The 26,230-nt window shown below is 44.1% G+C and overlaps 5 protein-coding genes across 8 annotated transcripts; 4 read left to right on the forward strand and 1 right to left on the reverse strand.

The window, feature by feature from the left end:
- The first annotated feature begins 497 nt into the window (after positions 1-497).
- LOC112881232 (putative aconitate hydratase, cytoplasmic) lies at positions 498-9,088 on the forward strand. Its single transcript, XM_025945911.1, has 24 exons — positions 498-1,017; positions 1,136-1,726; positions 2,437-2,668; positions 2,730-2,754; positions 3,370-3,742; positions 4,113-4,220; positions 4,318-4,478; positions 4,564-4,656; positions 4,770-4,955; positions 5,072-5,233; positions 5,340-5,484; positions 5,561-5,703; positions 5,837-5,893; positions 5,961-6,040; positions 6,133-6,208; positions 6,350-6,535; positions 6,607-6,674; positions 6,763-6,881; positions 6,980-7,101; positions 7,203-7,301; positions 7,404-7,883; positions 8,243-8,341; positions 8,424-8,666; positions 8,921-9,088. The coding sequence occupies exons 1-24, from the start codon at positions 513-515 to the stop codon at positions 8,996-8,998; spliced, it is 4,431 nt and encodes a 1,476-aa protein (XP_025801696.1). The 5' UTR covers positions 498-512; the 3' UTR covers positions 8,999-9,088.
- LOC112881856 lies at positions 1,054-2,865 on the forward strand. The gene is made up of 2 exons (XM_025946752.1): positions 1,054-1,726; positions 2,437-2,865. The coding sequence occupies exons 1-2, from the start codon at positions 1,414-1,416 to the stop codon at positions 2,670-2,672; spliced, it is 549 nt and encodes a 182-aa protein (XP_025802537.1). The 5' UTR covers positions 1,054-1,413; the 3' UTR covers positions 2,673-2,865.
- A 1,135-nt stretch (positions 9,089-10,223) lies between the features above and the next one.
- LOC112883141 (pentatricopeptide repeat-containing protein At1g05670, mitochondrial) lies at positions 10,224-14,174 on the forward strand. Of its 3 annotated transcripts, none has more exons than XM_025948384.1 (3): positions 10,224-12,890; positions 12,991-13,114; positions 13,535-14,174. In XM_025948384.1, the coding sequence occupies exon 1, from the start codon at positions 10,485-10,487 to the stop codon at positions 12,759-12,761; it is 2,277 nt and encodes a 758-aa protein (XP_025804169.1). In that variant the 5' UTR covers positions 10,224-10,484; the 3' UTR covers positions 12,762-12,890; positions 12,991-13,114; positions 13,535-14,174. The 3 variants fall into 3 exon arrangements, with proteins under 3 accessions (XP_025804169.1, XP_025804168.1, XP_025804170.1); XM_025948383.1 differs by having other exon boundaries at positions 12,991-13,073; XM_025948385.1 differs by having other exon boundaries at positions 12,991-13,067.
- Positions 14,175-14,818: 644 nt separating this feature from the next.
- LOC112881811 (tRNA wybutosine-synthesizing protein 2/3/4) lies at positions 14,819-21,808 on the forward strand. Of its 2 annotated transcripts, none has more exons than XM_025946679.1 (11): positions 14,819-15,291; positions 15,715-15,905; positions 16,461-16,741; positions 17,161-17,571; positions 17,820-18,959; positions 19,036-19,165; positions 19,721-19,956; positions 20,036-20,171; positions 20,258-20,334; positions 21,273-21,379; positions 21,503-21,808. In XM_025946679.1, the coding sequence occupies exons 1-11, from the start codon at positions 14,859-14,861 to the stop codon at positions 21,601-21,603; spliced, it is 3,243 nt and encodes a 1,080-aa protein (XP_025802464.1). In that variant the 5' UTR covers positions 14,819-14,858; the 3' UTR covers positions 21,604-21,808. The 2 variants fall into 2 exon arrangements, with proteins under 2 accessions (XP_025802464.1, XP_025802465.1); XM_025946680.1 differs by having other exon boundaries at positions 16,461-16,728; positions 17,184-17,571.
- A 643-nt stretch (positions 21,809-22,451) lies between these two features.
- Positions 22,452-25,832, reverse strand: LOC112880417 (calcium-dependent protein kinase 2-like). The gene is given in 9 exon segments (XM_025945030.1): positions 22,452-22,784; positions 22,893-22,992; positions 23,177-23,304; positions 23,401-23,568; positions 23,635-23,750; positions 23,844-23,996; positions 24,104-24,247; positions 25,043-25,654; positions 25,657-25,832. Coding segments are annotated over 9 exon segments (1,539 nt in total). The 5' UTR covers positions 25,700-25,832; the 3' UTR covers positions 22,452-22,709.
- Positions 25,833-26,230: the final 398 nt, after the last annotated feature.

Below are 26,230 nucleotides of genomic sequence, written 5' to 3' on the forward strand. Positions count from 1 at the left end.
TATTTTTAATTCTAACTTTTCCATCAATACCCATATCGCCACCACTTAATGCACCTCATTTTCCATTTATCACTGTCAATCAACGGTTTAGATTTTTGCATCTAATAACCTAAAATTTTTGTTTAACCCATCAATCTCTATTAGTATCCCTCGCAACGCCGCTGCCACCACCACTTAATCTACCTTTCTTTGCCACTCGCTAGCGTAAACTAACAATCCAGATCTTTTCATCTAATAACCCTAACTTTTTCTTCAACCTACAAATCCTTTATTAATATTCCTGCTACCGCCGCCACTGCTACTCAATACACATCCTCCCTGTCATTCACCGATGCCGTCTCGACTCCACCTTCTTCCTTATCTCTGGCGGCGGCTTGCTGCCATCTCCGACCACCACTGTAATAGTTTTATCCTAATATCGTTCGATTGGCTATTCTCCACCTCCTACTACGGCGATATTTGTATTAAAATTTCAATGGAGTTTTCAGAAATTCGGAGGAAACCCTAGCCCCATGAATCTGCCGTCGATCTGCCAGTGCAAGGCCATCATCACTTGCTCGAATCTGCCCAAAACAAAATGTCCGAACCCGAGCCGGAGCACGGGCCCGAGGGCCCCGAGCCCGAGCCCATCCCCCGCTTGCGGCCGTCGTCGTCCTCGGTGCTGGACAGCGACGACCTTCTTCCTGTGGTACTGCGCCGCCTCCCGCCGCGGCCCTCCTCCCTCCCCCGCGCCTCCCTCGTCTGCAGGCGATGGCGCGACCTCGTCACCTCCAGGGACTTCCTCCGCGATTTCCGCGAGTTCCACCGCGCGCCGCCGGTCCTCGGCTTATTCCACAACACCTACCTCGGCGCCCCCGACCGCCGCTTCGTCGCCGCCGTCGACCCGCCTGACCGTGTCCCGGACTCGCTCTTCCGCATGCCGTGCGGCCGGGACCACCGGAGCTGGAGGTTCCTGGACTGCCGCCACGGCCGGGCGCTCCTCCTCGGCCCGATGGGCCCCCGCCGCGAGGTCCTCGTGTGGGACCCCATGACCGGCGCGCGCCCCTGCCCTTGGATGCCGGGGACGTCCGTCACGGGGCGGTGCTCTGCTCCTGTGGCCACGTGCGCGACTGCCGGTCCAGCCAATTCCAGGTAGTCCTGGTGTGGTTTGAGCTGGGGTTGACATATCTCAGGCGGGCTGTTGCTGCCGTCTACTCGTCGGAGTCCGGCGCGTGGAGCCACATCATCACCGTGCAGGCGCCTTTCGTGTCTACTGCCAGCAACGCGAGCAAGCCCGGCACGCTTGCCGGCAATGCCGTCTACTGGTTGATTCCGGGGAGCCGCGTTCTTGAATTCGATGCGGTGACACGCAATTTAGCTGTGATATCGGTGCCAGCATATACGGCAGGGTCACTCTACTGGCAATGCCAGCTTATGCCGACTGACGCGAAGGAACTTGGGCTCGCCATGGTGACAGAAATCAGCATCAAGCTGTGGAAGAGGGACAGCGGGAACGCCTGTGGATGGTCGATGTACAGCGCAGTTCAACTGGAGGGCTGCCTCCCCCCGAGGAAATGGATGCAGGAACAGCCGTCGTTGCTGGGGTATCATGAGGAAAGCAATGCAATTTTTGTGTGGATTGAGGCTGGCGTGTTCATGATCCAGCTCGAGTCGATGCAGTCAAGGCTGATGTGCCAAGGTGCCAGTAACTTCGAGATTTATCCCTTTGCGGGTTTCTACAACAGAGGTACTTTCTTGTATTTGTAGTGCAGAAATAATGTGTTATGCAATCAAGGTATTCACTGCGATTATTTGTCAAATGATGTATTCCTTGGGTGTTGAATACTGTATTGTTATGTGTGGCATTATAGTATAGCCAGAGAGTAGTATTGTTATGCGTGGCATTATAGTATAGCCAGAGAGCACTACAAAGTTGTTATGATGGCTTCAATCTGCTGTGTGTTTGTCTTCATGTCGGTTACTGACTTTTGTTATTGGGTTTTCTGAATGAATTGTATAGATCTAAAGGCATGACTAAATGCTGGCGTGTTTAATTGAGCTGCCTGTTGTCATCCCACTGCCTCTTGCTAGTGTTGATTAGGCTTTATGTGTAACTTTTTTGTTAAATAGGTAGGGGGAGCCATGAATGGGAATGATAGAACTTAGTTCCTTCAGTATTTGTCTCTGCTATAGTAGATGTTTCCACCAGTTTCATGGTAACTGTCTCAGTACTACACTGCTTGCGTGAGAATTAAAAAGATTCAGGGCGTAATTTATGATTAGCAGAAGCAGACAGATCAATGTTGAAATTCTGTACTAGTTCATATACTATTACTTTGGAGCCTGTAGTAGGCTTGCAGTTCTCCAGTTCATATGTCAGCAGTCAGCACTAAGCTATAAGTAAAGCATCTTCCTTTTCCCTAACCAGAGTGGTTTTCATGAACTCACTCAACGCAGGTGATGCCACAGCAGGAGCGCAAGGAGATGAGGACGTAGACGCCCGCTGGCCTACGGCCATTGTGGACATGTGGCACTATGAGGACCCTCAGGGGGACTCGCACGGGCCATACTCGATGGTGAGTCTGCAGCGATGGAGCGGCAATGGTTTCTTCGCCGAGGACTTTAGGGTGTGGAGAACCGACGAGACTAAGGAGCAGGCGATCCTGCTGACCGACGCCATGCTGAGCCTGTGAGTGACTTGGTAATCCCCGTGTTAGTGTCTGCTGTGCTAGTGTCTGTCCTGAGTTCAGGAGCCTGGTCTTGGCGAATTTGATGGTCGGTGGATGTGGTGTTTTAAGGTTTTGGTGAGACTCATTTGTTGTTTCGTGCCTGGTACTAGCAAGCATTGCCACCAGGCTATATTTGTATGGTACCTGTTATGTCTCAGAGTTGTTTGTTAATCGACTTTAAGTGGTTGATGCCATGCTAGTTCTTGTATGATTTATCTGTGTCGGCGCCGCCTACTACTGCCGAGCCGACCTCGGCAGCGACTCACCACCGATCGAGACACAGCCACACAGGTGCATCGAGGAAATGTGATCTTCCGGCCAGCTGAGCTTGAGCAGCGGAGGTTTTCCTCGAGCCAAGCTTACTCAAGCCTGCGTCACCAATCTTATTCAAGCTGAGTTCTGTCTCTGTTACAGAGTTTTGCTACAGGCGGGGAGTTCACTGTTCAATGAAATTGGAGCGAGTTCGAACTTGCAATGTCACTGAGCTTGCACACGATCTGAAGACGACTGCCTGTCTGCCTCCATGCTCAGCTCAGTTACCATCACCATCACATGATGCGAAGCGAGATGCTGTGCGAGGGCCCCCGCGCCGCCGGGGCACTGACACGCGCTCACGAAGCGTCGAGAGGCCGCCCTCGAGAACGCCCACCTGTCCTCCCAGCGGACCCCTGCTCGCGGACCTTCTCGCGCGCTGTTGGCGCTTCCCTTTCCCTCCAAAGCAGCCTTCCTTTCTGCCGGCAGTGGCAGCTCCAACCCCTTATCACTCGCTGATCGCCGCAGCACAGCGACGATGTACAGAGCGGCCGCCTCGACGCTCCGCCATAGCCTCTGCCGCCTCCCCTGCACCACCTCCTCCGCCGCGGCCACCCGCCCGCTCGCTGGGGCCGCCCGCTTCCTCGCCACCTCCTCCGAGCGTCGGCTCCCCGCGCCTGCCTCGTCCCGCCCCCTCGGAGCGGCGGCCGCGCGCGGGAGCTGCTCAGGCGCTGCGGTCACGGAGCGGCCAGCATCTGCGTGGCGCGGGCTCGCCACCATGGGTATCCACGTTTCTAATATGCAGCCAGTGTTTTTTTAATGAAAATACGCAGCAAGTGTTGCTCTGCACACTGCAGTACCCTCTCCCTCTCTCTTGTTGTAACGGTAAAAGAAGTGCTAGAGCTTAACTTTTTCGAATTTAAAAAAGTGTTGTTCATACGCAGCGTTCTACTATTTGAAGTTCTACTGATCCATGCTTAATAAGGTGACCAATCGAGTAGTTTCAAGCATCCAATTGCCACTGATCATATCACTCTTGATTCCTTGAATAATTTCCAACCAAATCTCTATGGGTTTCAATTCTTAACGGTTGTTGCTTGTGTTCTCATTACCACTCTTTAATCTTGATCTCTCTATGTGTTCTGACCGCAGCGGATAGTAATAGCCGCTTCGGTCATGTCCTGACAAGCCTCCCGAAGCCTGGTGGCGGAGAGTACGGGAAGTACTACAGTTTGCCAGCACTGAATGATCCAAGGATAGGTAAAGCTCTCCTCAGCCAAGCAATGTTGCGGTGCTTATATGAGATACATCATACTTCACGTTACAAGTTGTAATTCATTTATGCGTTCCATTTCAGAAAGATTGCCATACTCTATACGGTATCTGCTTGAGTCAGCCATCCGCAACTGTGACGGTTTTCAGATCACAGAGAAGGATGTTGAGAATATAATCGATTGGGAGAATACTGCTCCCAAGTTAGTGGAGATACCGTTCAAGCCTGCCCGTGTTCTTCTGCAGGTGTGGTAGTGCGCATGGAGCCTTCCTAATTTCATTCTTCACTTCATGCAGCTTAAATTAACTATTGACTTTCCTCTGTTGAAAGGATTTTACTGGCGTCCCAGCTATTGTTGACCTTGCAAGCATGCGTGATGCTATGGACCGACTGGGTGATGATCCCGGCAAGATTGACCCCCTGGTAGGCAGAACTCAATACACTTAAGATATTAGAATCACCATGCAAGAATGGTCACACAACTGGTCATCTTCTAATATTTATCAACATTTCACCTTTTTGTTATTCGCTTGCAGATTCCAGTGGACCTAGTAATTGATCATTCGGTACAAGCTGATGTGGTAAAATCAGAGAATGCTCTTCAATCTAATATGCAGCGTGAATTCGACAGGAACAAGGAGCGCTTTGCCTTCCTTCGGTGGGGCTCTATGGCATTCAATAATATGCTTATTGTTCCACCAGGTTCAGGAATTGTTCACCAGGTATAATTTGGTTTTCTCTAGGCCGGACAGTTTTTCATTACCAATTTTTTTGTGTACCTTAATTGTGTTATGCTTCTTGAGTTTCATTTGAGTTTTTTTTCTTTCTATTTTTTCAGGTGAATCTTGAATATCTTGGGAGAGTTGTTTTCAACACCGATGGTATTTTATATCCTGACAGTGTGCTGGGGACGGATTCTCACACGACCATGATTGATGGAATGGGAGTTGCCGGCTGGGGTGTTGGGGGGATTGAAGCAGAGGCAACAATGCTTGGTCAGGTAATACACAGAGATATTCATTCTTTGTACACATTAAGATATTCGCATTTTCATATCAACCTTTCTTCAGATTTTTATCTGATGCGATATTTTTCTGAACGAACAGCCAATGAGCATGGTCTTGCCTAGTGTAGTTGGATTTAAACTGTCAGGGAAATTGCGCGATGGTGTTACTGCAACTGACCTAGTCTTGACGGTGACACAAATTCTTAGGAAGCATGGTGTTGTTGGCAAGTTTGTTGAGTTTCATGGTAAAAGTTTATTTGTGTACAATTTTACTTCTGTCAATTTTAATAAGTATCACTAATGGGTGGGTTTTGCATGTAGGTGAGGGGATGAGTGAGCTAGCAGTTGCTAACAGGGCAACAATTGCTAACATGTCACCAGAGTATGGCGCAACAATGGGCTTCTTCCCAGTTGATCATGTGACCCTTGAATACTTGAAGCTGACAGGGAGAAGTGATGAAAAGGTTACTTCCATTTTTCAACCTACAGTTGCTTATGTCTTCTCGAAAAACATTTCAACGGATCCCATAAATTGTGGTCTGGGCATTCCTTTTTTGGTCCAATAGATTTCTTGCATTCTAATGTCTTTACAAATAGGTTGAGATGGTGGAGGCATATCTTCGAGCTAACAACATGTTTGTTGACTACAACGAGGTTAGAACCATCAAACTATCTCAGATATGAGAAGAAGCATATGTCTAACATCCAACTACAATTTCAGACTCAAACAGAAAGAGCTTACTCATCTTATCTTGAGTTAGACCTAGCAGATGTTGAACCATGCGTTTCAGGTCCGAAAAGGTAACATTCTATTCTAGATATGCTTTGGATCTTATGGTGCTACACATAGGTTTTTGTTGAATATGATTGTACCTTATCATCTTTATGCACAGACCTCATGACCGTGTTGCTCTGAAAGATATGAAAGCAGATTGGCATGCCTGTCTCAGTAATAAAGTTGGTTTTAAGGTAACAGTACTAAACTGACTTGACTGTTGCCATCATCCATGATGGTCAAATAGCCTATCCTTTACATGATTTCTGTTGTACCTATCGACAGAACAGTAAACTCACTTAGGGTCTCTACAACTTCTGTTTGGGTTGTTACAGGGCTTTGGTGTACCTAAAGAGCAACAGGATAAAGTCGTGAAGTTCTCCTTCCATGGAAAACCTGCAGAGATTGGACATGGTAGTGTTGTGATTGCTGCCATAACAAGTTGCACAAACACCTCGAATCCAAGTGTCATGCTTGGTGCTGGCCTTGTTGCAAAGAAGGCGTGTGAGCTTGGCCTTGAGGTGAGTCTTCATTGCTTTCAAAATTACCTCTTAATGCAGCACGCCTTTCGGTAACTTTGGTCTATTGACAGGTTAATCCATGGATTAAAACTAGTCTTGCTCCAGGATCTGGGGCAGTGACCAAATATCTGCAGAAAAGGTAGTATTTTCCCCAGCCTGGTAGTTTTAGATGTGAAAGTTTGTTTAGCTTCAAATCAGGAAAAACCTGACTTATGTCGCAAAATCAGTGGCTTGCAAAAGTATTTGGATAATCTGGGTTTCAACTTAATTGGATATGGCTGCACAACATGCATTGGTAACTCTGGGGAGCTTGATGAAGATGTTGCTAAGGCAATTACTGACAATGGTAACTTCATACTTACTAACTAATCACATGTCTGATTTTTTTTCATGCTCAATTATACTTCAGAAAATTAAATCCCATTTTCTTGGCATGCTTTTCAGACATCATTGCTGCTGCAGTACTCTCTGGCAACAGGAACTTCGAAGGACGAATTCATGCATTGGTTCGGGCCAATTATCTTGCCTCCCCTCCTCTGGTTGTGGCCTATGCCCTTGCCGGCACTGTAAGCAGTGATTTACCTGATTGATTCTTTTTTTTTCTGGTGCCACCACCACAGGATAAACTCTTGTACTTTGTCCCCCAATATGTATGTATTTGCATCAGGTTGATATTGATTTTGAGAAGGAGCCAATTGGGAAAGGAAGAGATGGAAATGATGTGTACTTCAAGGACATATGGCCATCAAACGAAGAAATTGCAGAGGTAAATTAAAAAAATTGCACGCATCTACATTGTCTAGAATGTATTTACCAAATATAGAATGCACCTTATCTCATATTATGGTTGGATTGTAACATTTACCAGGTTGAGCAATCGAGTGTGCTGCCTGACATGTTTAGGAGCACCTATGAAGCAATCACGCAGGGCAACCCAATGTGGAACCAGTTGTCCGTTCCAAAAGCAAAACGCTTCCCATGGGACCCTAACTCCACCTATATTCATGATCCTCCATTCTTCAAGGATATAACACCGACTCCACCAGGTCCACGCAGCGTAGAGAATGCCTATTGCCTGCTAAAGTTCGGTGACAGCATCACAACTGACCACATCTCACCAGCTGGGAGCATCCCCAGGGACAGCCCTGCTGGCAAATATCTGCTTGAGCGTGGTGTGCAGCCAAAGGATTTCAATTCTTATGGAAGCCGGCGGGGCAATGACGAAGTGATGGCACGAGGAACCTTTGCGAACATCAGGATTATGAATCGGCTGTTAAATGGAGAAGTCGGACCAAAGACAGTTCATGTTCCTACTGGAGAGAAGCTTTTCGTGTTCGATGCTGCAATGGTTAGTTTTTCTTCACCAAAGAGAATTTTGTTGTCATGTATATACCATTTGAATTGACTAACAATTAGGATAACCTTTTATTTCATACTAGACTATTACAGACTTGTCATCTGAACAAAGAACCTTAGGTAATAATCAAGGGTGAGTCAAGTATATACTTGCCATTTTCCGTTGTCTATCTGACTACCAAAATGCAGATGATTATGGAACAGGAGGGCAAGCCCTGACTGGTTATATTATAAAAAGGAAAAAAGAGTTCAGGGTACAAACAAAAAGGAAACCTAAAGCCAATGCAAAAGCAAAATTACATCACTCATATACTCCTATCAGTCTTATCAGAATCGTCATGTCTTTGACAGAGATATAAAGCTGATGGATATCACACCATAGTGCTGGCTGGAGAGGAATATGGCAGCGGGAGTTCTCGTGACTGGGCTGCCAAGGGACCTATGTTACTGGTATATACACATCATATCATTGCCATTTCTTTGCTGGCTACCGAAAATTTGCAACATTTATTTGACAAAATTATGCCATCAGGGGGTGAAAGCGGTGATCGCCAAGAGTTTCGAGACGATCCACCGCAGCAACCTAGTGGGAATGGGGGTGATGCCACTGTGCTTCAAGCCTGGGGAGGATGCTGATTCTCTGGGGCTCACAGGTCACGAGCGCTTTACGATAAGGCTCCCTAGCAATGTAAGTGAGATACAACCGGGGCAGGATGTCGAAGTGGTCACTGACAGTGGGAAGTCCTTCACCTGCAAGCTCCGTATTGATACTCTGGTAAGTTCTCCGGTAACATGGAACTGGTAATTCTAGGAAAACTGCATGTAGGTTGACTGGAATGTTCACATCATAATGGTTACTACTACAAAATACAATAGTACGTGCAAGTGCAGCACGTGCACCCCCACTTAGATTTTAGTTTTTTTCTATGATTCGAAGCAACGACTTTTCAACAAGCTTAACATCATTCAATTTGTATTGATTTTAAATGTACAATGTGTGATGGAATAACAAAGATGTTGGTTTTGTAGGTGGAGCTGGCCTACTTTGACCATGGTGGAATCCTTCACTATGTGCTAAGGAACTTGGTGAAACAGCAGCAGCGGTAAACCTACAAAATTCACGCAAAATTGTAAATATCTGGTTTGTCTTCAGAAAGGATATTGTGGAAATAAGAGGAGACTCATCCAGTGTGTAAACACAAGTGAATATGTTGGTGTTTAACCTCTAAGTCCACCCACAGATACCCTCGAGGTGAGTGGTATATTGCAGGTGGTGTGTCGTTGAGATCAGAAACTTGAGGATGCAAGGTACACGAAATTTAAGACAGGTTCGGACCGTAGTATGCGTAATACCCTACAAGGATCGCTGCCCGCTCTTATATAGCCGGAGGGACAGGGTTACGTATAAATTCTAGCCAAATATTAGCTTAGCTAGTAGTTCTACTTGAGTATTACTCGGGTGGTTTTTCTATGTTCCGACTAATGCTATTCCTATACGAGTAGTTACAACTGGTGTAGGACGTGGTCTATGTTTTGTCCTATATCCTAGAATGAATATAATGAATATGTACGCCATGTGCATAGTCCCGTGGCTTCGGATGTGATACTCATTATAATGAATATAATGAGCTGTGTTGTTTTGTATATAGTTTTTTTTTCTAAATATCCTGTGCTAATAAAGGCGTCTGTTAAAAAAAAGTATCTATCACCTGAATTCTATTTGTTTCTTTCCATGAGGTGCAACCGCTGGTCTGGATGGTTGTGACATATTATCTCCATTAAAAGTCGCCAAAAAAGAGAAATCACTGTCAGTGAAATGGAGTTCGTAATTTGAAATTTCATAGCTCTTTTGTTTGGTGGGAACACCAAGAAACATATCTAAGTACTTCGCATAAGAGAAGCGTTTGCATAGTTAATTAAATCAATCTCTCAAATTGAAGATATATGACATGTAATCTTTGTCCCGCTTCAGCTTCATTGTTTTCCTATTTACATTGAGCAATATATTGGAGACATGTAGTAGGAGTCGAGGAGATGGGAGAGAAAGGAAAAGGGGGAAACTGCCAAATCTTTATGAAGCGTGTTTCTAAAGGAGATGAGACTCGAGAGGTTCGATCTATTTGACGGACTTCCAGGTTCCAGCTCATGCTCTTTGCCCAGTTTTGATCTGGATGTGACCTTCTCCTGTTTTTCATGTAAGTTCAATTGTTCGTTGTGCAAAACTACTTCAGATCGCTGAATTTATGCAATGCATGCGTCAGACATGTCTGCTAATTTTTTTTAAAAAAAGCCAGACATTTCTGCTCTGCGCCGCTCCAAACTTGATCAAATCACTGCAACATCACTGAACAAGCACTGCACTGCACAGGCACACTGGGTAACAGTGCAACACTGAGTTTGTGTTAACACTTCGAGCTCTACCGGGGCCACATGATCTGATCCAACGGTCCAGCCGGTTTCTTTGTATTGTATCCGTCGGTTATCCTTGTCACCTCACAAGAGGCCTCCGCCTTCCACCCCGCTCAGGCGCCGCGCTCATCTTCCGCCGCCGCCGCCGTCAGGGCGGGCACTGCTCCGGACCCGGCTCCGCCGGATGCTCCTCCGCCGCGCCGCCGCCGCCGCAGCAGCAGCAGTGAAGCGCTCCTCCTCTGTCACCCCAGCCCGAGCCTTCCGGCACGTGGGCGACGCCGGCCGCGGCCACGCCACCACCTCCACACCGGCCACCTCCTCGCCCCCACGCCGCCGCGGCCATCGCCGCGCGCTGTCGGCTGAGTCCGAGTCCCTCAAGGCCACCGCCTCGCCCCGCCCGTTCCCGGACTACCACCCGCCCCGCCCCGACTCGCCGGAGGACGACGCCCTCGCGCGCCGCCTCGCCGCCGTGGTGGTATCTTCGCCTCGTCCCGGCACCCTACCGCTGCTCCCCTTCCTACCCCTCCTCCGCCCGATCCACCTCCTCCTCGCGCTACAGCTCATCGCATCTGACCCGGACCACGGCGGCCTCCTCCTCCCGCTACTCCTCCTCTTCCCATTACGCCGCGACCAGCAGCCCCACCCGCACCTCCTCCGTTGCTTTGCCGTCGCTGCCCACCTCGCCGCCGCCCGCGGAGACACGGTCACCGCGCGCGCCATCCTCGTGCGCGCCGTCCGCTTCCCCTCGCCCCATCGGCATTTCGTCGAGCACTTTATCACGACCTACAAGGCCTTCTCTTCGGACCCTGCCTCCTTCGACCTCCTCCTCCAGTGCCTCCCCTCCGCGCCCCTACTGCGCCGGCTCCGCCAGTACGGCATTTCCCCGTCGCCGGAGGCCTGCAACGCTGTGCTCTCACGCCTCCCTCTTGATGAAGCCATCGAGTTGTTTCAAGGACTCCCAGACAAGAACGTTTGCTCCTACAATATACTATTCAAGGCACTCTGTGGCGCTGGCCGTGTGGAGGATGCACACCAACTGTTTGATAAAATGGCGCTCCTGCCTGATGTTGTCACGTATGGGATTCTTGTCCATGGTTACTGTGCTCTTGGTGAGCTGGAGAGCGCAGTGAAACTGTTGGATGAAATGGTAGCAAGAGGGGTGGAGCCAAATGCATCCGTGTATACAAGCGTTGTTGCATTATTGTGCGACAAAGGGCGGGTTTCAGATGCTTTGAGGGTGGTGGAGGATATGGTCCAGCATAAAGTGATATTGGATGAGGCAGTGTATACAACGGTCTTGAGCGGTTTTTGTAGTAAAGGGGATTTGGCAGCTGCAAGAAGGTGGTTCGATGAGATGCAGAAATCAGGCCTGGCAACTGATGGGGTGACATATACCACGCTGATCAATGGGCTTTGCCGGGCTGGTGAACTGAAAGAGGCAGAGAAGGTGCTTCATGAAATGTTGGCCAGGTGGCAGGATGTCGATGAGGTCACATACACAGTGCTCATTGATGGGTACTGCAAGAGAGGGAAGATGGCAGAGGCCTTTCGGGTACATAATACAATGGTGCAGAGAGGAGTGATACCCAACGTGGTGACATACACAGCTTTGTCGGATGGACTATGCAAGCAAGGGGATGTTCAGGCTGCTAATGAGCTATTGCATGAGATGTGTAACAAGGGGCTTGAGCTCAATGCTTGCACATACAACTCCCTGATCAATGGCCTATGCAAGTCTGGCAATCTGGAGCAGGCCATGAGGACTATGGCAGACATGGATACAGCGGGTCTTAAGCCTGATGTTTACACGTATACAACTCTTATCGATGCGCTCTGCAAGTCAGGGGAGCTTGACAGGGCTCACACCCTCTTGCAGGAGATGTTAGATAAAGGAATTAAGCCTACTATTGTCACTTATAATGTTTTGATGAATGGTTTTTGCATGTCAGGTAGGGTAGAAGGAGGTAAGAAGCTGCTCGAATGGATGCTGGAGAGGAATATCCACCCCGATGCTGTAACTTACAATTCTCTAATGAAGCAGTACTGCATTGGCAATAACATGAAATCTGCCACTGAAATCTATAAGAGGATGAATTCTCTGAAGGTGGCGCCAAATGAGAACACATACAATATATTGGTCAAGGGGCACTCCAAGGCGAGAAATTTGAAAGAGGCATTACATTTCCACAATGAAATGATAGAAAAGGGTTTCAGACTTACTGCAACCTCATACAGTTCTCTTATAAGATTGCTGAATAAAAAGAAGAAATTTGTTGAGGCAAGAAAACTATTTGATGAGATGAGGAAGGAGGGTTTGACAGCTGAACTAGATGTATACAATTTTTATATTGATTTTAATTTTGATGAGGATAATTTGGAGTCAACCCTTGCACTTTGTGATGAGCTGGTAGAAGCCAGTATTGTGAAATCAAAAGCTGAAATGGATCAAGATGTTGTATAGGAACATATACATTAGGAACATGATTTGGGCTGGTGATGTAATGCTAGCTTCTTCAGGATTGTGTGCAATGTGAACACAAATCCAGAGATAGTACTGTCTATCTTTTCTCTGCTAAAGCTAACAGTTGAGGTAATAATGATTTATTCTTAGCATTTAAATTGGTTACACATGATAGTTCTGTGTTCCCCAGTATTTTCTGATGGTTGATGACACTGTCTTTTAACTACAGTAATTACGGAGGTCTTCCAGAAGATGTTCAGAAGTGTAGATGGAAAAGCACATCCTGGCGTTGGTGCTATTTGCTAGGTGGACGTATGCACTGTGAACTCATTGTTTTTCTTTCCAAGTATTATGTATGGTCCTTGTTCCTGTGTTTTTCTATACCAAGATTTATAATGTATCCATTTGTTAATTTGATACTCGCAGAAGAAATATTTGTCACGTAGAGCATTGCTAGATGTGCATATTGATTATTTCACCCATATCCTGCATGGCTGCATCCAACCTCCACTAATGCTTTTTATGTTGCTAGTGCTACTGACACCATGTTGAGGGTTTTCCTGTTGTGTTCCTTAGAACCAGTGCTTCTTCAGAGCTGCTCATGTCCTGGTGTTATTTTCTGCAAAAAATTAAAATTAGATCTCTATGCTTGGATTTAGTCTTTTTTATTTCTCCAGAATCCAGATTAAGGATTACTCTACTAAGATACACTTTTCGCGATATTTGTTTGGAGTTGCAATGAACTCACTGACCTTGAATCTGCTGCCTTGCAGGAGAAGGAGGTTATTGCCTTCATAGATTGTTTGGAAACAAAGATGTGGTCAGGCTGCAAACAAGTGAATTAGTCATCTTGACAAGGAGTAATCAGGGCATAAGCTATTGCGTGTGATGCCGATAAGTACATAACTAGATGTCAGAGAAGCATGGACCAAACTACTGGCAATACAGGAGAGAACTACAGAGACAGTGAGGCTGATTTTGAGAAAAAATATATCAGTATTCTCCGTTTGCATACGTCCTTCCTTCCTCAAGGTTACAGGACTCACCTCAGCTTTACTGCTCACTGGCTTGGACCTTCATTTGTACTTCGGAGAAATATATCAAATGCGATAGAGAATTCATAGAAGCATAAAGTGGAGCATCAGATTGGTTTAGCTGTTAAAAATTAGGCAGTTCAATACAAGGCCACGTCTGGGAAATATACGGCTTGGAGTATTTTTTTTATTAAGAACTACGGCTTGGAGTTGGAGCGAACATATTGATATAGGAGACAGGAGGATACAGCTGCAGTGTAAGAGTTCTTATGAGAAACAATGTATGCCCTTTTTTTTCTGTATCTAGAAAACAAAGGGGGAAAATACAGAGCTTGAAGCTCAACTTTTTTCAGTGGATGCGACATGTATCCATTGTTTACTTGCAATTCTAGATTGCTTGTCTCCATTTATGTCGATGCTCTTGTAGAGTTAGATTTATCTTCATGGGGATTCAAGGACTTGGATCACAAAGCTCTAGCACAAAAAAAGGTCATGCATCATTCTCTGCTGTATTGGCCAAAGCCATGTGCTTGGTTACTCTCCAGGAGTTACTGCTCTCTTCCCCAACCGGAGTCTTGCGGAACTAAACTATTATAAATCTTTTGAAATCTACAAAGAGTTTCTGCGTTTCAAACAGTTTAATAATACAATCCTGAAAGAATTAATTTTGACTACCAATTTCTAGCACAATATATTCTTGGTTCTTATTAAGTTATAATGCCATGAAAAAGCTCAATTGATTAGTGTCCGTCGATAGCGAGGCGAGTGTGTATGCATGTATGATGTATATGAGGAGGCAGTCTATACTATTATTTTAAAAAAATACCATGAAGCATATTAATACCATTTTCTATGACCTGTCCAAGTTTGATAAATATTTGTTGAATACGTACCAAATGGAGAAGAAAAGGAGCGATTCTTGTAGGCATTATCATCGTGGGCCATCCGGCCATATGAAAGGCCCAATCTCCAAGCCTCTCAAGGGCCGGGAAAAATAACCTCTTCTCCGCTCACCCCCCTCCCTAAACCTCGCAAAAGCCCAACCCAAACCCTAGCACCTCTCATGGATTTCGCTCGCCGGAAGGCGGCGGCGCTGGCCGCGCTCTCATCGCCGGCGCCAGACAAGTCCCCGAAGGGCGGAGTGGACGCTCCCATCGCCCCGCTCCTCGAAGTGCTCAACTCCCACCCGGACCTTTTCACTACCTCCTCCTGCTCCGGCCGCGTCTCCGTCCTCGCGCAGCCGCAGGAGGGCCAAGGCCAGGGCGCCGCCAAGCCGAAGAAGAAGGCGCGGGGCGGCGGGTGGGTGTACGTGTCTCACGATCCCGCCGACCCGGACGCCGTGGTGGAGCAGCTATTCGGCCGGAGCGGCTCGGGAGCGGCGGGGGACGAGCTGGTGCTCAGGTTCGAGCCGATGATCGTGGCGGTGGAGTGCAGTGACGCCGCCGCAGCTGCCGCGCTCGTTGCCGCTGCGATCAGTGCTGGGTTCAGGGAATCAGGTGAGCTGTGTCTATGTTGGTTTAGGTTGCTTAGTTTAGTTCAGTGGCTTAGTTTAGTTGAGTTTTGTTGAAATGTTGGGCAGAGCTCTAATTCTTCGAACAACTTAGCAGTCTAACCTTACTGTCAGTGTTGTTCTGCAGTATTTCAATACATGGATGTGCTGTTATTTCTGAATCCATCTGTGATTATCACATGGTTCATTGTGGTCAGTTTTGCATATAGCAGTTTTAGAGATAGATGAAGTTTTGGGTGATGCTTTTGCTCGAAATAATAAAGTAACTCTCAGTGTGCAGTGTGAACTGTGAAGGTTCGTTTACCATGTATTACTGATTTTTTATATGATGTTTTCACTTGTCTTGATGTTGCTTATTATAGGAATATCATGTTAAGTTAATTTAAAATTTGATTAATCTCATTTTTAGGTATCACAAGCTTGCAGAAACGAGCAATGGTGGCAATAAGATGCTCGATTCGTATGGAAGTGCCACTGGGGCAGACTGGTGAACTTGTTGTTTCTCCAGAGTATGTCCGTTACCTTGTTAGAATTGCCAACTCTAAAATGGAGGCAAATAAAAAGCGAATGGATAGATTTCTAGATCTTTTGCAGACTAAGGTACTGCGCTATTTTGGGATCATTACCTTTGGTTATTAGCGGGCATTATTTTTCTTATTGTGTTCCTCACACTGCTTTTCACTTTTTTGTTAAGAGTATGCATGGCAAACATATGTTTGGAATATCTGGATATTATGCAAAACCAAAAATGTTTTTGATGAATGCTAACTAGGCGAAGAATAAACTCGGATAGTGTTTCCTTTGATAGATAATCAGTGGAACTTTTCTGTTACTTAATGAACTGAGTAAGATTTTTCAAGTGGGTGGCAAAATTTACCTGTTCTTTATTTGCAAATACTTGTCAAATAAGTTATTTGTCCATTTATACATTTTACATTTCTTCAAAATTTCTAACTTCAGTCCAATCCCTCTCTTCACAACAAAAAAAAAAGAAACCCTGGAAGTTTGTGCATGCCCCAAAATTCAAATTTGATCAATCCTGTTATGAGTATATCTGTAAATTCTATAACAATTTAGTTGATTTTATATCATGATGACCTTGATTGCAACTTCCCATAATTTTCTTTTATCATGTTTGTTCCTATCAACTGCCAGGGTTTGTCAGGTTCATCAGCGGGGTCAAACAATTGTAATGGAAGTCAGCCTGTTGATCACAGCGCTTCCTTGGGTCGTGAAGTCAAGATGCCATTGGGTAAAGGTGCCAAGAACAATGATGAATACTTAGTTCCAAAAAGGAGAAATGGTGGTAACAACTGTGATTCTGATGATAGAGGTGATAGTGAAATTGGGAAGGGTTCACTAGAAGCACAGTGTTTTGAAAATCAAAACTCTTCATGGAGCAAGGGTGTCGACCATGGTTTTGGTAATGCTAAACGGCATGTTCTCTTATCTCTTTTTTCTTATCTCGTTCTTACTTTTATGTTTTCCATAGATTGACATTTGTAATGGATGTTTGACAACACTTATTTCCTTCAAAAAGGTATATTGCAGTACTTGCTACGGTTCTATGTTGGATCCACTGGCTTGGTTCCATGTCTGTATATGTTGATGCTTTAAATGTATTTTGTTGAAAATTAGCTGAACTAAGAGAGAAAACATTTTCCATCTTGTTTTAATGAAAAAATAATCTTTTTTCTTTATAGCTGATTAGGTAATGGCATTGTGTTATTAAACCATGATTTTCCTGCACTATTTAATGAATTGTTTGGTCCTGCACCTATTTAGGGCACTAAAATCTACTAGCTCTGAGCCTTTGATTGAACCATGTTTGTATCTCCTGTTTTATTCTATATAGATTAACGCTGGAGAAGTTGCCAGGAAACAAAAATTATCTATCTACTGCTGCATTGAAGATTAGTGGTGAACCAATTGAGAAGCTCTTCTTATGGGGCCAATCATCGTGTGTGTTTACTGTTGGAGGAGAGCAATGGGTCCTAACATTTGGTGGATTTGGAGGACCAGGAAGGCATTCAAGGAGAAATTGTTCCCTTCTGCTTGATCACAAATCTGGTTTGTTGACAGAAATGATCTTTAAAGAGTCTCCTTCACCACGGATGGGCCATACAGTTACTTCTGTTGGTAATAGCACTTATGTCATTGGAGGTAGGGGTGGTCCTTCAGAAATTCTTGATGATGTCTGGGTTTTACAAAGCGCTGAGAATACCTGGTTAAGACTGGAGTGCAGTGGAAATATCTTCCGTCCAAGGTACAGTTTAGATGAATTCCTTGATCCTCCTCCTCCCTTTTCCTTTACATAATGTGTGCTTACAAAATAGAGACTAAAGACATCGGTGGTAGATACGAAATAGGTACAATGTTCAAAATATCTTTCTGTCTCAATTCTTTTCATTTTTTTAAAGCAACCTCTGAAAATGGTAGGAAGTTCCTGCAGTTCACTATATGTAGAAAAGAGTTGGCTCAATTCTTTCGTTGAAGTTCTGACTCCTGATGCAGGCACCGGCATGCTGCAGCTGCAGTAGCTTCAAAAATATATGTCTTTGGTGGACTTAGTAATGAAGGCATATATTCTTGCATGAATGTATTTGACACGAAAAGTAAGCAATGGAGCATGCTTCCTGCTGCTGGTGAATGGCCATGTGCTCGGCATTCACATTCTCTGGTGTCTTATGGCTCAAAGCTATTCATGTTTGGAGGTCATGATGGTCAACAGGCACTGAATGACTTCTACAGTTTTGATACAACAACACTCAGGTGGAACAAGGAAAGCACAAATGGGGGAACTCCGTCACCTAGGTTTTCACATTGCATGTTCATCTATAAAAATTATCTTGGGATACTTGGTGGTTGCCCTATTACAGGAAACAATCAAGAAGTCACATTGCTGAACTTAAAGCATGGAGTCTGGTTTTCTGTTTCCATTCCCATGTTGAGCCAGTGCCTCTGTGTCCGTAGCTCCTCAGTTCTCATCGAAGATGATCTTGTTATTGTAGGTGGTGGTGCATCTTGCTATGCATTTGGGACCAGATTTAATCAACCAATAATAGTTGATCTGCATTCAGTGGACTCTATGTTTAAACTTGACAACAAGGATGGCACACTTACACAAAGCTGTGTTGCAACGTCTACTGTTGACTTATCAAGAGATGAAAGCATCATTGGTCATGATATGAAATCACAAAACGATGCTTGTTCTGGTGGTTTTACTGATTCAGGCCCTCTGATTCTTCAGCTGGAAAAAAAGTATGCCAAATTAGCAAAGGACATTCTGAAAAAGTTTGGATGGTTGGATCTTGCTAGAAAAGTTCGAGTGAGCCATGATAACAGTCATGTTCTCTTTCCTGTTAATGAAGCCTTCCATGTCCTAAACACTGATAAGCATAGCAAGATGGAACATGATTCGTGTACCCTTGGAGAACCATTGGCGTTTACTGAAAATAAACTTGCAGGAGACAACCTATCTCTTCAAAACGCATTAAAAATTCTGTCATCTTGCAATGGTTCCTTTTTGAAAGATGAGCTAGCAATCAGCCGAAAGCCTTCCAAGTCTCCTCAAACCATAATGAAAGAACTTGTATCTCCTCTACTGGGAAGTAAAGGAATGTCCTCTCAGTTGTTGGAGCAACTCCCAGCAAGGTTTGTTTTCTCTGATGAGAATATCTATTGCTGTGACGATTATGGTTGCTTGCTTAAGTTTCATTCTGATGTGTAGGTGGGAGACACTTGGTGATATCATCATACTCCCGAAGACATGTTTTAAGGATCCATTGTGGGAATCAGTTAGCGAGGAACTTTGGCCACTAATTGCCAAGTCACTCGGTGCACAACGTCTTGCACGTCAAGTAAGTGCTGGCTGAATTCTTGGTTTCTGTTTTCTAAGTTGTTGGAAATGGGAATAATTACCATAGCATTTGGGAACCTGACACCTATTTGTGTAGCTAAATGATATGTTAGTTGTAATTACCATACTGTTTGTGGAACTGAAACACCTATTTGCGTAGCTAAAGGATAATGTTAGATGTCCTGCTGTTAATCTTAATGTCAATATCTTGTTTGGTGTCTCAACAATGTTTTCAGATCAAAAGTCGAGTTTAACTGCCTCAGCACCTACTAGGCAGACTAATCACGATTAATCACAACTAATCAGGTGACTTTCCAACTAATCACGGTTAAAAAAATTAAGTATTTAAGTTCCTTCAGTACGGACTAGGACAACTATTCATGACTAGTGGATGACTTGAAAACATTGTCTCATGCTTAATTGCATCTCAATGTTAGGTAGTGCTTTTCGAATAGTTTGTGACTTGTGACATGCATGTGGTTACGTTACCAAGCATTTTTCTCTTGGGGTTCCCTTCTTTCAAGGTAATTTACTCAGTCTGTCCCTATTTGGGCAGGGTAAAATCATGCCAAATGGTACAAGAGATAGTACGCTGGAACTTCTTCTGGGCAATAATGGATGGGTTACCCATCATGAAAATGGCATCCGCTATTCGCTTGATGCAACAAAATGTATGTTTTCTTCTGGCAATCGTTCAGAGAAGCTTCGCATGGGACAGCTAAACTGTAGAGATGAGGTGGTTGTGGATTTGTTTGCCGGAATCGGATACTTTGTTCTTCCATTTCTTGTGAAGTATGTTCTCTAAGATAACCCTCCATCTAACGCTTTTTGATTGTACAAAAGTGATATTCTAAATCTCTTACTCCTGCAGGGCTAATGCTAAGTTCGTTTATGCATGTGAATGGAATCCACATGCTCTGGAGGCTCTTCGACGCAATGTTCGTGACAACCATGTAGAAGACCGATGTATTATACTTGAAGGAGATAACCGTGTGACTGCACCCAAAGTACGTACTGGACACATTTCATCTTGTGGGCTAATACATGAATTAGGATGGCTCCTGATCTTTGTTTCTTACTCGACTTGAATTAGGGTGTTGCTGATCGAGTTTGTCTCGGATTGTTACCCTCAAGTGAATGCAGCTGGGCCACTGCTGTTAGAGCTTTAAGGTCATTCCTCCATATCACCAACTGATTATTTCAATCATGCTTATTTCGTTCTATGTTTCTTGTAGTATCCCATAAAGATTTTATGTGTTGAGGCCTAGGTAAGTTTGTCTTGGCCTGCTCTTGTGGGACCGAGTTTATTGTTTCTTTTGGCTGTTGCACTAATAGCAGCAGCCTTCAGCAGTCAGGGAGATTTAGTATTGTTTGAGTTGGGTTTTTGAAGAGTATATTTGTGTTTCAGAGTCAGTTGGGAAATTGAATGTACCTTACCTTTTAGAAAGTCGTATGTATTTTAATATCGCTTAATCATAACATCATACTGAGGTAGGATATTGAGTCCATATGAATCTGGATAGTTATAAAACGATAGCATTGTACCATATTATGATTAAGCAAAAGAAGTTTCCTATTATAATTGTTATTGAGTTATTCTCAAACCCTCTAATTTATCTCTTCTACCCCTGTTGCCCCTTTTTAATCACCAACCATACCCACCAGTTTGTAAGTGTCCACAACAATTTCCCAGCAAAATATTATTTCAGACAATGCTAAATGTTCTTTAAATTCTGCTTGTCAGCAAACCCAGCTTAGAGGTGCTAGTCTGACATAATCCACAAACATGCATACATGCCAAGTTTTGCATGCCACCAAGAATAATCAGTTGCATCACTGTTTAGGTTGTCTGGCACACTGCAAATGCCTGCATCATGGTGCTTTCAGTGTGCCAGGCATTGAACAAGCAGAACTGGTAAAGAAATGTCTTGACTCCTGTTGTGTTGAAATATTGGAATATGTGGCCTCACATGGAAATAAATTGTCTGTTTTCTTGCATGTAATATTAATTGTGGGATAAAGGAAAAAAAATATGGCAATTCACTAGGCTGTTATGTGATGCACAACGAACATCTCACGTTCAGATTCTACTCTGTTGCTATGTGTAGGGTTGAAGGAGGCATATTGCATATACACGGGAATGTTAATGACTCAGATGAGACACGGTGGCTGGACAGTGTTGTTGAATCCATCAGTGATATTGCTAAAGCTCATGGTAAAAAGGGTGACATGACGTTTTGATCTGTCCCCAACCATGTCTTATTGTTCTCCAAGAGTATTGCAAGTGCCAAGTCTCTATTCTTATACGCCATTCCCTGGCCTGGCCTTTGTATTGCAGGACTGCCTTGGAACATCTCTTTGGACCATGTCGAACGTGTGAAATGGTATGGGCCGCATATTCGACACCTTGTGGTTGATGTTAGATGCCGGCCAATCTAACAAAGCAAACGCCTTGAGCAATGTGTTGTGTACTACCGGGGCCTTGTGATGCTGGGCACATTGTTGCAGATTGTATTGTACAACAGTTTTGTTCATTTACTCTCTTACTAGCCATCAGGGAGTGTCTGTTGTAAACTTAAAAGCATGTTCATGTTCGACAATTTGCAACTGCATAGCTACAGCAAAGTTGTGTTCATTTACGGAACGTTTTACGCATCCTTTTTTTCTTTAAAGATAATAATCTATGCTGCCTCTGGTCATTTTAGTACCTATTTTTGCGGTTGTTGATGGCACAACACACCGCAGGGTATTGCATTGATTCCGGTAAAAGGCATGGGGCTTTAGTAAAAAAATTCTCGGCGAAGCTCGGTCTAGAAAACGTGAGCGTATTTTTCAAAAAAAAAACTCGGGAAAAATCATGGTATGTGAAATTTTTTTCTTTGAAAAAAAGCGTTTGTTATGTCCAGACACCTTTAAGTTATCGATACTATTCTATTTTGCAAGTATTCCTTCAACACTCCAAAAAGATTTGCGGCCCCTAGCATATGAATATACTCAGTAAAAAACTATACGTTGGATGTGTATCTTGAAATGATTTCATGCTATATTGCCGAGAATGTAATAAAAACTATATTGACCTTATGGTTATGAATAATATGTTTCGCGAAGATATAGTCTAATTCTATTTTAAAGTTAGAATCAAAATAAAGTACATCTTCTATTCTTGAGTAGGGTGAGGGAATAGCACTGCAGGACCACTGAGCAGTTTTAGCAGCGTAATTACTTAGGAATTTCGGCTATCTAACTGAAACAGACCTTTTCCCATTATTAATAATGTAATTGAAAGCTTGAGGGGCAAAATGCACGTTTTATTAGATGTATTTGCATAAACAAACTTACAGAAGAAAGTAAGGGGCGTTCAAGATACTACAAGGCAACAAACGCGAGCAAAAAAAAGATATACACAATCATCTCTCAACAATGCTTTATCCAGCTCCCAAGTACCAACCATGAAGAAAAAAGAGCAAACAACAGTTACTAATGGTACACCGTTTCTACAAAGTGAACAGGCTACTTAAGCCGGCTGCTGCATCCCTCCTCTCAGGCTATTTAAGCCTCATCGGCGGCTGCATCCCTCCTCTCATCATAGCGCAAAATTCCTCATAGTTAATCCTCCCATCCTGGGACAGGCAAATGACCAACATCAAGAATATGGAAGGACAGGCAAATGACCAACATCAAGGAATAAACACAGCGCAGCTGGAAAGACGATAGTGTAAGCAGCTTACATTGTCCGTGTCAACTTCTGATATGATCTCCTTTATCGTACTCGTGTCGCCCATCTCATGCTCAATCAAAGCTGACTCTAGCTCATCTCGTGTGATGAAGCTGCATAAAATCAAGGTAATCCTCCATGTTAAACAAAACAAGTTTATGCATGATACATAATATAGTAGAAATTGGTGCTAATGAATGTAAACCAGTGATAGTAACATAACCAATAGTTTAGACAAGTTTGGATGGACAAAAAAGTTGTTAGTTTACCGTTGAGATGTCAATTTGAAGTACTCACCCGCTGTTATCTTTATCAAAGTACTGGAATGCCTTAAACAAATGCTCGTCTCTTTCGAGCTTGTGTCTATGCATTGTGGCAGTGATGAACTCAACATAGTCAATGGATCCATTCCCATCAACATCAGCCTGGAAGAGGTAAAAAGGTAAGCATGTAAGGAAGTCAAGAACAAGATCCCAAAAATGTACTGTAACATAGTTCTAGTCTTCTAGATTAGAACATACAGCCTCCATCAACTGCTTTACTTCAGCTTCTGACAGCTTTGATCCAAGTTTGGCTAATCCTGCTTTGAGTTCTTCGTATGTAATTGTACCACTGTTGTCTGTGTCCATGTTCATGAACATTTGCTTCAAGCCCTTGATCTCTTCCTCGTTAAGGTTTGAAGCAATAACCTGCACATAAATTTGCTGATAAGCACAAGAAAGAAAAGGTAGCTAAGTAAGCATGAAGATAACAACCTTCAGAGCCATCTTTTTCAGCTTATTCATTGCTCTGAATTGCTTCATTCTAGAAAGAACAGCACTGTCAATAGGCTTATCGGATGCGTCTCCACCTTCTCTGAGCCATGGATGTTCTGATCAAGCATTTAATACACATATTATTATTATTACTTTGTTTTCTGAAAAGTTGCTAAAGTTTGGAATTAATGCATTGCTGGGAAGCTTACGAAGAACTTGGCCTGAAGTAAGTCTTTTCTTTGGATCTCGTGCCAACATCTTTCTAACCAGGTCTTTAGCACTCTCAGAAATTGATGGCCAAGGCTGACTTTCAAAGTCAATCTCCTCATGCAGAATAGCATCAAATATCCCCTTTTCAGTTTCTACACAGCAAAACAGAGGATAAAGATCTAAAAAGGATAGCATTGCTCCTTAATAGTATACATGCCAAGATGTTGAAGTAGAAGTGGTTCTTAAGAGGTAAATATACCAGCCCAAAATGGAGGCACACCACTGAGGAGAATGTACAAAATAACTCCTGCACTCCAAACATCTATCTCTTTTCCATAACTCCGCCTAAGGACTTCAGGAGCAACATAATAAGCACTTCCAACAATGTCCCTGTACATCTTTCCTGTTATGCTCGAAAGACAGCGAAGAGATAATGAGAGATCCCAAAGCTCGAAGTTTAGGGTCTGAGGGTACTAAACATCAAATAGTTACTTCAGTTTGTTACACCAAGTTCTCTTAGATTAGGATCATAAAAAAAATCAAATACTGGAGAATCACTGATGAAGATGTCCAATGAAAAGAATGAACTACCTCCCCACAGCAAGCAATTGCCACCATCATCCACAACAATATTTATATATCTCCCCAAATATAAGGATCGTCATTAAGAGGATAATAAGATTCTAATGTGGTTGCAACTTGGGCTTCGAACCAGTCAATCATTAAAAACCATTGAGCTATCGTTACTAATTTAGTAGTGGTTTCCCACTCATAACTGATATAGGGCCAGCTTTATAGTTTTCAGTGCTAACCCCTGAAACTGAACAAGGCAAAAGTCACCAGTTTTGGCTGGTTCTCTGTGAAGCTAGGCAGGGTCAACAGATCTTGAAGTTACGATGTATTATGGGACATTATGTTTACAGTTTCAGTGCAAAAATGTTGCCCTAACATGTCCAAAAAGGTGAGAATTATCCACAAGCTATTGAATCACTTGGAATAAAAAGTTGAATAAGTTCAAATGACCAAAAATCAGGTTATGTATGGAATGCTAGCCTTATATGGGTTGTTCAGCAATATGAAAACTTGAAAACTACAACCAGCCACAAACCTCAACAGATCCAAGTTCAGAATATATATCTAACTGCTATTGCAAACAATGCAATTCCAAGCGTACACAGATCATATATATTCACATTACCTTCTTCAATGAAGACTGAAAGCCCAAAATCAGTGGCCTTGAGCATTGCATTCTCCTCCTTGGTTGCGAGCAAGAAATTCTCTGGTTTCAGATCACGATGCATCACTCCCATGAAGTGGCAAATGTTCACAACATTCACAACTGCTCTGCAGATTGTAGCAGCTGCCCGTTCTGTGTAGTGCCCCTTAGCAATGATGCGATCAAATAGCTCACCGCCAGCGCAGAGCTCCATCACCACATGCACATTGCTCTTATCCTCGTACGCTCCCCGGAACTCAACAATGTTTGGCTGCCCAGACAAGTGCTGCATGATCTGGATCTCCCTGCGAATGTCCTCCCTGTCTGCCTTGCTGGTGAGCTTGCGCTTAGAGATGGACTTGCAGGCGTACTGCCTACCAGTAGCAATCTCTGTGCAGAGGTACGTCACCCCGAACTGGCCGCGGCCAAGCTCCTTCCCGAGGGAGTAGACTGTGCGCACATCCTCATACAGCTTGCCAAGAATTGTGTCTGCAGTGGGCTTCGGTGGGACAACTACAGGTGGGACTATCGGAGGGTTCATCGCCGGCGGCGTGTACCGTACCTCGGCCTGTGGCTGAGGAGCATTGTAACTGGGAGGTGTTTGTGCTGGCTTTGCCTGGTTAGAATAGCCATACCCATTGGTACCTCCCCGTCCAGAGTCTGGGGTCGTAGCTCTGCTGCAACACTGTCCCATTTCTCTAGTCAAATTATTCCTTGCAGTTCTAAGCTTGCAACCTGACAGCTGAGCAGATGAGACCAATCAAGACTAAACCTGCAGGGATGCCAAGGAGGAGAGCAGTTGTGTCAAAACAAAGCAAGCCAATCAAAAAACATTTATGTTGTAAACTCACAAGCTCATGATTCAATACAAGATATCCAAAACTGGATCTGCAAGCAAAACCAAACAATAGGATTCAATAAAGAAGAGCAAAAGAGTATAAAAGAAGCAATGCAAAGAATTGCCTCTGACACGATGTTGACCTCTTTCTACTCAGAATCCAATTCAAGAACTGCAAGGAAACAAGGCAGAAGACCGACTCCCTTTGGTGAGACTGGAAGCAATAAGGCTAGATAAGGATAGAAGGAAATTTAGGTAAAAAGGGCCACTGAAAGCAACAGCATCAACAAGGCAGTCGGCACTCAGACTCAGGGGAAAAATAAAGGAAGCCA

Source organism: Panicum hallii, chromosome 2, assembly GCF_002211085.1.
Source record: "Panicum hallii strain FIL2 chromosome 2, PHallii_v3.1, whole genome shotgun sequence".
Classification (NCBI taxonomy): Eukaryota; Viridiplantae; Streptophyta; class Magnoliopsida; order Poales; family Poaceae; genus Panicum; species Panicum hallii.

Coding starts and splice junctions, on each gene's coding strand:
- LOC112881232 (XM_025945911.1), top strand. CDS start 513: ATGAATCTGCCGTCGATCTGCCAGTGCAAGGCCATCATCACTTGCTCG. Junction 4,657..4,769: donor CCGGCAAGATTGACCCCCTG/GTAGGCAGAACT, acceptor ATTCGCTTGCAG/ATTCCAGTGGACCTAGTAAT. Junction 4,956..5,071: donor GTTCAGGAATTGTTCACCAG/GTATAATTTGGT, acceptor CTATTTTTTCAG/GTGAATCTTGAATATCTTGG.
- LOC112881856 (XM_025946752.1), top strand. CDS start 1,414: ATGCCGACTGACGCGAAGGAACTTGGGCTCGCCATGGTGACAGAAATC. Junction 1,727..2,436: donor TGCGGGTTTCTACAACAGAG/GTACTTTCTTGT, acceptor CACTCAACGCAG/GTGATGCCACAGCAGGAGCG.
- LOC112883141 (XM_025948384.1), top strand. CDS start 10,485: ATGCTCCTCCGCCGCGCCGCCGCCGCCGCAGCAGCAGCAGTGAAGCGC.
- LOC112881811 (XM_025946679.1), top strand. CDS start 14,859: ATGGATTTCGCTCGCCGGAAGGCGGCGGCGCTGGCCGCGCTCTCATCG. Junction 15,906..16,460: donor TAGATCTTTTGCAGACTAAG/GTACTGCGCTAT, acceptor ATCAACTGCCAG/GGTTTGTCAGGTTCATCAGC. Junction 19,166..19,720: donor CACAACGTCTTGCACGTCAA/GTAAGTGCTGGC, acceptor CTATTTGGGCAG/GGTAAAATCATGCCAAATGG.